The sequence below is a fragment of the Acomys minous genome, assembly GCF_964271855.1.
Source record: "Acomys minous genome assembly, chromosome: 9".
Taxonomy (NCBI): domain Eukaryota; kingdom Metazoa; phylum Chordata; class Mammalia; order Rodentia; family Muridae; genus Acomys; species Acomys minous.
In genome coordinates, this window is record NC_140490.1 from 73,501,591 (window position 1) to 73,510,883 (window position 9,293).

Sequence of the window (9,293 nt, forward strand, 5' to 3'; positions counted from 1 at the left end):
GATTGAGGAAGACTCAGACATTAACCCCCAAGTCTCCGCACACGTGTATGCATACGTACACATACGCCTGCACGCACACTGCATACAGATATGCTGATACATGCATGTGCATTCACACTCACACGCCCACACCAGGGGGGGGGTGGTGGGGTGGGGGATGTAATTGAATATGAGAGTCATGAAAACTTTGGCAACAGGAAAAGGTCTCTGAACACACGACAATCCAAAACTGAAAATCAACTGTGTAACGAATCAAAGGTGCTTCTGGCAGCATCTGCCCATGCCACATTCTACTTCATGCAGCCTTGATCTGAACACACACCAGGCACACTGAGTACCATACATGCCATCACGCCACACAGCGCCAGTGAGCACTGCCTCAAACACGTAGGACCAGAGTCAAGTCTATTGTATGCTACATACAGAAGCATTTTTACTGTAAGCACTGTCCTCGGCTTTTATAGAAATACAATGAAAACAACAACCTTTAATATTCCCTACAATTATTTCTCAGTGTGTAAGTATCAATTAGTATATCTTTAGATATCACTGTCTTAGGATGTTTCACTTCAAAATAGCTGTTTGAGCCACAGACGCATTGCTTGAAAATGTGGTCAAATTGAAAAACTGAAAATGCATGTGTCTTGCAGTATCAAGTAATACAGCTAAGATTTAATTTTTTATGAAAAAAAATAAGTAATCATGCCCAATGAGTTAGTACGAAATTTTGCTTTCATCTTTAATACATGATGACATTATATGTAATACCAAAGAATTATTTTAAAGTGTCTTTATATATTAGTATGATGTTTGATTTTCATACCCATTTCATGGTTGTATGAAAATTTCTCAGTAAAAGGGTCCACAGCAGAAGGGTCACAACAAAAAAAAATTGAAGAAGACCTGTTTTAAAATGGAGCGAGACAGTGTGTGTGTGTGTGTGTGTGTGTGTGTGTGTGTGTGTGTATGTGTGTGTGTGTGTGTACGCGCACATGTGCATTCTCCTGAGTACTCAGGTGGGCTAATGTATGAGTACATGTCAAAGGACAATCTCAGGGTCACTCCTCAGGCGCTATACACCTTTGGTGAGGGGGACCGGAAGAGCTGACCTGGAGTTTACTCACCAACTAAACTTTTCTGGCTGGCCAGAAAGCCCCAGGAATCCATTTGTCTCCACCTCTGGAGATCGAGTTACAGACACAAGTTACCACAGCTGGCTTTTTATGTGGGTGCTGGGCATCTACCTCATGGCCTCCCCCTTGAAGGTGATCACTTTACTGACTGAGCAATAGCTCAGATGGTTCAATTTTTTTTTGTTGGTTTGGTTTTGGTTTTTCAAGATAGGGCTTCTCTGTGTAGCCATGGCTGTCCTAGACTCACTTTGTAAACCAGGCTGACCCCAAACTCACAGAGATTTGCCTGCCTCTGCCTGAGATTACAGGCATGCCTCACCATGCCCGGCTGACAGTTCAACTTTTAAAGGGCAGATATTCATTTAAGGGACTGGAGATGTAGCTCAGCTGACCTCAGAGTGAAGGCTGGAGGCCCTGCATCCAATCACCAGCACCACAAAAACTGGGCATGGTGAAGAACATCTGTGATCCAATCCCTCGGGAGTTAGAGACAGAAGAATCAGAAGTTCAAAATCACCCTCATCCTCCTACACTTTACGTTTCATAAAACTTAGTCTCAAAAGACTAAATGTGTTGCTCTTGAGGTTAAATAGTTTATAGTGATTTTCATCTGCATTAGTGGTTATCTTCTAACTCCTGTCTTGTTTATTTTCCCCCTCTTTTTTTAGTGAGAAAGAGACAGGACAAGATTGTTTTCTTCTTTAAAATATTTTATTTACATGTATACGTGTATTTGTATGCATGTGTTCCATGCACATACAAGCACCCTTGGAGGCCAGAAGAGGCCTTGAGACTCACTGGAACTTGAGTTACCCTACGTGGGTGCTCAGAACCAAAGTAGCGTCCTCCAGAAGAGAAGCAAGCATTCCTCACTGCTGAGCCATTTCCAGCTGCTGGTCTTTAGGGTTCACTGCACAAGTGTTGAGGTTTCTTCATTATTGCCTTTATTTACATATGCTGTGTGTGTGTGTGTGTGTGTGTGTGTGTGTGTGTGTAGCACAGTACATGCAGGAGTTTGTTTTCTTCTTTAATCACATGGGTCATGGTGACTGAACATAGTTCCTAACGCTTGATAGCATGTGCCTTTACCTACTGCACCAACTCACCGGAGAAAGTTTTGGGTTTTCTAATTTACTTATTTCAATCACTATCTCTATTGCTTCCCCTATTACCATTTGTGTGTGTGTGTGTGTGTGTGTGTGTGTGTGTGTGTGTGTGTGTATTTAAGTATACATACATATATGATATATTAACACTTCTTATATTTGGATTTATACATTTATTTATGGGATACAAAATTCTCTCTGAAAATGTAAAGTAATAACTTTGGGACTGCAGGAAATTATCTGATTAACAGAACACAAGTTCCATACTTGTAAGGCTTGGGATTCAAGCCTGTCAACCCAGGACAAAAAATAAAAAATAAACTAAAATAGAAATCTGTATCCTCTTCCCTCACAGTAATGGTTTTTGTATCATTTAGTCTTTTTTTTTTTTTTTTTTGGTTGTATCATTTAGTCTTCAAACTATAGTTTTCTTATATTTTATTGTTGACCAACTGCCTTTTCTACACTAATAGGAAGTCCACAGGACCTGAGAACTCAGAGTTAGAACTTTTGTCCCTATAGCGCGCTCTCCCTCAAAGACATAAAGTGATGACTAAGGCATTCCAGAAAACTTTTCAGAAAAACTCAGTTATCACATGACTCATTTTTCTCACACAAAGAACACAGGATCGCTACTGGTGTCCAGTTCTACAACACGTATTCCTGGCCAGAAGTTGCTAATGCTTGAGCCACATTGCTGAACACTCACAGAGCGGGAGCTGAAGGCTGGGAGGGGAAACTGCCAATGGATGCTGGTTTCACAAATATTACTTAATCTCAAATTGACCCTAGAATCAGCTCTCTGACTCTAAATTAAGTCAAGGTGCCTTCAGCACTCGCAGAAACTAAATCTCAGCCCTTAGCTCCCAGCACCCACCCCGCCCCGACGCCGGACCGGGACGCCTAGGAGGAGACAGCAACACCCAGCCCCTAAAACGCCGGGAGGCAGGGCGAGCGGCAAACCCTTCTCGGTCCCACGCTTAGCCCTTTCGCCCCGCCCCCGAGCCGGAAGTACTTGCTGGCGCTTCCTGGCCCGGGGCTCGTGGTTTCCCCGGCGATGTCTTGGGTTCGAGCGGTTCCCGAGATCCCGAGCCCTGGAGACCAGGACGTGTTTGACGAGGAAGCGGACGAGTCTCTGTTAGTGCAGCGGGAATGGCAGGGGCACATGCGGAGACGAGTCCAAGTAAATGGGCGGGGAGCGGGACTCCCACGCGGGGACTGGGGGGTTCGTGGGGGCCGGGTGGGGGGCGGGCGGGAGCCTGGACTGGGGGGCACGGCCCTCCCACCGCGCCCCAAGCCCGCCCCAGCCTCGGGATTCCCTGGCTGTTTACTTGATAACCTTTAAGCAGGCGCGTTCCTTGAGAGCCCCGGCTGGGTTTGGAGCAGGAGGGGCTGACAGACTAAAGTGGATTTTATTCCAGTCCCTTTGGAGTTTACAGTTTGGGGAGGGAAAGAGCTGGCAGGGGACGGGGAGGGGGGAGAGGGGCGGGGGGAAACGAACTTAGACTATAATGGCTGGGCAAGAACGGGTATTCAAAAGAAAAAAAATGGCTATTCACAGATGTTCCGTGGGTGGAGAGTCCAAACTTAGGCGTGGTGTTACAAAAGCTTGGAAAAGGTGAATTTAAGAGGGTTGACAAAGCCGGGCGTGGTGGCTCACGCCTTTAGTCCCAGCACTCAGGAGAGGCTGAGGCAGCTGGATCTGTGAGTTCGAGGCTAGTGTGGTCTACAAGTCAAGTCCAGGAGAGCCAAGGATACACAGAGAAACTCTGTCTCCACATAGAGGTGGGTTCCAGAGTAAAACGGCCTGCGTTCGATCCCTGGAACCCACATCGTGGAAGGACAGAATGGGTTCCTGGAAGTTACTTTATGACCCTCACAATTCAGTTACGGCCTGCAAGTAAATGTATGCCCCCCACCCCCGGAGTAAATACGTGCTACTTCAATATTTAAAAAAATGAAAGGCAAGAGCTGTGCCCACCCAGTAGTATATTTATTAGCCATTGATTGCCCACTTAGAGCTGCAGTTGTGATCTCCCCTAATTTAATGCTGCAGTAAGGTAGTATTTGTTGAGCCCAGCAGCCATCATGTCATTATAAAAATGCCTTAGGACTCCTCAGCTAGACCAATAGTAAGAGGACAAATCTTGACAACACAGTTCAGATTAGATTTCTAAAATCATACTTCCTCTCTGCTGTTCCTAAAATAGTTTCCTCTTCCCGGCCTTGCCAGCCTCTTTAACTACCCTGTTGTAGTCAGTTATCAGAATACAGATATGTAGTCTTCATTTCGATGAAGACCTTGCTAACACAGTTTGTAAAAAAAAAAAAAAAAAAAAAAAAAAAAAAAATTACAACTGATGTTTAATGCTTACACGGTAACCCTAGATTTCCAAAGCGAGTTAAGGATGTGGCATCTAGGCACATCATGTCATCTCGTAGGGGAGTGAGGCGATAGAATTGAGTTCCTGGCCAGCCTGGAAACAAGATTTTAAAAAATAAATAATACATGTGATAAGGAAAGACAAACCAATAATACGGTTTTAGAAAAGTGTCCTCTGCCATGTCGTATTTAGTTAACACAGTAAAAACCTTCTAAGTCTATTTTCAAAATTGGTTCTGTGCTTTTCTTGAGATTTACTTGGTATCAATTACAATTAATTTCTTATTTCTAGGAAGGTTACAGAGATGGAATCGATGCTGGCAAAGCAGTTGCTCTTCAGAAGGGCTTCAATCAAGGCTATAAACAGGGTGCAGAAGTCATTTTAAACTATGGGCTACTCAGGGGGACACTGAGGTAATTTATGTTGTTGTTGTTGTTTTTCAAGACAGTTTTTTGTGTAGCTTTGGCTGTCCTGGACTGAGTAGGCTGACCTTGAACTCACAGAGATCTGCCTGCCTCTGCCTCTGCCTCCCTGAGTGCTTGGATTGCAGGCATGCGCCACCATGCCCAGCTCACTGAGATAATTTTTAAAATGTAAGTGATAAATCATTTTAGCCACAATTCTAATGAGAGTTTTTAATGGAGGTAATAGATAAAATCAAAGCATTTTAAAGTGTTTTTCCTAGTGTTGAATACATGAGTCTTGAGAGTATAGAATACTACTTTGAGAAAGTTTTTTAAGAATTGTTTCAGCTCATCCACTTTAATATGTGTGCCTGATCCTTTTCTTTTCTTTTTTTTTTTTTGCAAAGAAATGATAGGAAGGCGTTTTTGGTTTTGGTTTTGCCATTTGTACTAGCACTAATCACTATTAAGATTTTCAACTTCTAAATAAAGCTCTTTTTACTCACACTGTACGGCAGGCCTGTGAGCTACAAGTCTGTGGGTAAAGCTGTAACTAGTAATAAAAAAAGGGTCTGTTTGCTTGAGTCCTGAACTGTGAATATCACCTGTCAGGATGCCACAGCAATGGTGGCCCAGAGTAGAGCCAAGTAGTCATGTGGCTGGCTCGTGGTGACTAAAAGTAGGCAGGCTCCTTCAAGAGGGATACTTTTTAAACTGTCCTTGACAGAGAAACAAACTGCTGCAAAGAATCCCATTTTAAAAATAGAAAGGAGTTTTTTGTTTGTTTTAAATTATGCTGGGACCTTAAGAAAGCTAACCAGCATGTATAATTTACATGTATAGGAAAGTGGCCGAGTGTTCATTTTCTCTTCCTGTTTATCACCTTAGAAAGCCTGCCGCTGAGTCCTTCGCATCAGTCGATTTCACTTCCACAGGATTTTCGGGGAGGGTTGTAGCTCAGGGGTAGAGAGGTGCTCAGCATGCACATAGCCCTCGGTTCAGTCCCCACCAATAAAAAAAAAGAAGGAAGCATTATTTTGTTATATAGTATCAACAATCGAGTAGGAAAGGAGGAAGGGTGAGCTACATGAAGAGTAACAAAAATAATTAGAGTAGCATTCTCAACAAGGTCCAAGAAAATTAAAGCTCTGTTGGTGGTTCCTATTTGAGACGCAGATTTAGAATGACAGGTTAAAAGCAGTTTGATTTCCTTAAAGGAGAAACTGAGCTGGTGCGATAGTTTCGGGGTCCTTGCCCCACATGCCTAATGCCTTAAGTTAAATATTGAGTGCTTCCGAGAAAAAAACAAAGCAAAACATTGACTTGAGATTGCATGGACAACAGTTTGGAAACAATGAGCAGCCCAAGATGAAGTTTTTAAGTACTCCTGATAATGTCTTGTTTCATAAGTCTAGGTTTTCTATTTTAAGAGGAAAGAAAAGAAGGAAGTTTGTTTGTTTTGGGGTTCTTTTGTTTGGTTGGTTGTTTTGGTCTTTCTGTAAATTATATCTTATATCACAGAAGGAACATGGTCAGGGAAAAAATAAAATAAGAAATGGGTACTGCACTTGTGTTTCAACTTGTGTTGCGATACACTGTGTGTACCACGTGGTGTTGCATAGTTACTTTCCTGATTCTGACGTGCATTGTTACTGCTGATGTATTTATGCGTGGAGTTGTCTAGAAGAAAAACATGCTTGTGAATATTTAATTTTTATCCTATTTACCTCTTGTTTATATTTTCATTTAGTGCTTTGCTCTCCTGGTGTCATCTTCATGGTAACAGTTCGACTTTGATCAGTAAGATAAATAATCTTCTGGATGCAGTTGGCCAGTGTGAAGGGTGTGTGCTCCAAGAGTGTGTGAAGTCAGTCGCTCCCCAGCCCCACGTTGCGGATTTGTTGGACTCCATTGAGGATATGGACCTCTGCCAGGTAGTTCCAGCTGAGGAAAAGACGGATGACTCAAAAGATGGAAGACTTTGTGGACACGGTGCTGAGTTTAACACGAACTCTGACAAGAGTCTTAGCGGGATAGATTGTGCACATCCAGAGTGTTGCAGGACACGTGAGCATGCACCCTTGGAGAAACCAGGCCTCCCTTGGATTCTGGAACAGACGTCCAGTGTAGTGAAACAGCTGGGAATGTCAGTAGATGTATTGCAGCACCTGAGGCAACTATGAACTCACCTCAGAATGTTCCTCAGAGCCCAGTGTTTCCAGACAAGGTGGCCACTGCCTGAGCACTGCACCTGCAGTAGTTACCCTCTGTGGACGTACCAAGGGTCCTCAGCATAACACTAGAAAATGGTTGCTGTGGGTAAATTTATTAGTCTTAGGTATGCCCAGAAATCCTCATTGTCATTTTCAAATTTCTAATCAAAACCAGTCATTTTTAGATTAGCAAACCTGAACATTTTAGAACAAGGGAAAATATTTCATTGCGGCTTCCTACTTCTGTCAGTGTCAGGTAGCTCGGGCCTCTTCACCATCAAGCAAACCAAAGTTGCCAGAAATAGCCTAAAGGCTAGCATAGATAAGTAGATGTTTAGATAGCTACTCATTAAAGTCAAAAGACTGTAAAAACTGACAGGATAGTTATATCATTGAATAAATAATAAAATGCAAAGTACTAAAACTCAGCATGTTTACATATTGGTTAAAGATGTTTAATTCCATGAAAAATATGGGGGGGGGGACATTTTGTGTTAAACTATATGGAAAAGTACTTAGTTTTCTTGGTAGTGGGGAGTTGGCCCCATTTTTTGAAAATATAACAAACCTTGGAGTTGCAGGTGTGCTTGTCACTTACATTAGAATGAGAAAAAACAAACGAAAGCCATTTTTGCTTTGATGTGAATTGTGTACTCTTGCATAGACAGAATCACTTTCAGATTCTGTTCCCATGACCCAGGGTCAGGAAAGGATTTGTCGTCACTTTTCCCCACCTGAAGTTAATATGAAACGCCTGGCTTGAGAGGCCCCCAAAAATTGTCCCTTACTGACAGCTTCAGTTGCTCTGACCAATATTTAGATATGCTGAAAGGTGCTGTTTTTTAGTGACTGGTAGGAGGACCTTTACAAGGACTAAAAAAAAAGTCTGCTAGTTTCTTAAGTCTCTTTAAAATGCACAGAACATGAAGAAGCTGGTGTGACGAAGTTTGACGTAGTGTTGTAGCTTCCAGGGTACTAAACACGATTAAAGTTTCAAAGTGGCGTTTGACGGCAGAGTTTCTACTTTGAAACTTTGTCTTATAATACTGGGGATTGCATCTAGGACCTAATGAATGATTTTTATATTGAAATCCCAAATCCATAGAATATTAAAAGTTTTTAAAGTATTAATGTTGCTCTACACTGTATTTTACATAAAAACAATCATTTCTACAGTGGAGGCTACTCTTAAGTAAAGATTTGAGATTTTATCTGGACATACCCTGGTAAGAGTCCCTAAATTTAAGATCCCTTACCGTCACTAATTACATAGTGGCCCTAAACTAATAATCATGTGAAGTGAAGCCAGCTCTTAGCTGGGGGAGCTGGAGAGGTGGTTCAGTGGTTAAAAGCATCTGATGCACATCGGTGAGTGCAGGTCCTAGATAGATAGATAGATAGATTGATAGATAGATAGATAGATAGATAGATAGATAGAAAGAATATAATCTTACTTTTTTTTTTTAGTTATTCCCAAGTTTTGACCAGAAATATACACTGTTCATAAACTACCAGTCGAGACTTCTTGCTCTACAGAAATCCCAGATCTCCACTGTGAAGATGCTATGCCCTCCTAGATGCCTTTCGTGACTAACAGACTTCCAGAGTTGGATGCTCCTAACTCAGTTGCTTGCTGCCCTCTCACCACCTTCACACCACTTCTTCCCAAGGTCACCGTTAGGTGAGGTCACAGCTGCCCCATCGACACTGGTATGATGTCAGTCCTGCCTGTGCCTGTCCCCAGACATGGCCTCCTTCCTATAAGTCCCTCTGCTTATTTTTATTCTTGTCCTAGTGACCACTGTTCTTTATCTTGTGTTGATGCTCCACTTTTTGTCTGCTTCATCTATCTCTGTAGGGAGGGGTTGTTCTTGCCCCCCCCCTTTTTTTTTCACTCTGTCTGGATGATGTCACCTCCCATAGCTTTCACTGCACTATCACAACGTTAGCATTTCAGCTTCCATCTTTATCCCTATATCCAGAGCTAAATTTACAACTGCCAATTTCTCTCCTGTTTCAGTGGCTTAACACAGCACGTCTAGACAGGCTACCT

At 42.5% G+C, this 9,293-nt stretch overlaps 1 protein-coding gene across 1 annotated transcript; it reads left to right on the forward strand.

The window, feature by feature from the left end:
• The first annotated feature begins 3,239 nt into the window (after nt 1-3,239).
• Nucleotides 3,240-7,668, forward strand: YAE1 (YAE1 maturation factor of ABCE1). The gene is made up of 3 exons (XM_084794344.1): nt 3,240-3,422; nt 4,915-5,036; nt 6,778-7,668. The coding sequence occupies exons 1-3, from the start codon at nt 3,297-3,299 to the stop codon at nt 7,208-7,210; spliced, it is 681 nt and encodes a 226-aa protein (XP_084650470.1). The 5' UTR covers nt 3,240-3,296; the 3' UTR covers nt 7,211-7,668.
• The last annotated feature ends 1,625 nt before the right edge of the window (nt 7,669-9,293 follow it).

What these genes read in the sequence shown, in the direction of transcription:
- YAE1 (XM_084794344.1), top strand. Translation starts at nt 3,297, where the DNA reads ATGTCTTGGGTTCGAGCGGTTCCCGAGATCCCGAGCCCTGGAGACCAG. An exon ending in ACATGCGGAGACGAGTCCAA is followed by an intron (nt 3,423 to 4,914) that starts GTAAATGGGCGG and finishes TCTTATTTCTAG; the next exon opens with GAAGGTTACAGAGATGGAAT. An exon ending in CTACTCAGGGGGACACTGAG is followed by an intron (nt 5,037 to 6,777) that starts GTAATTTATGTT and finishes ATTTTCATTTAG; the next exon opens with TGCTTTGCTCTCCTGGTGTC.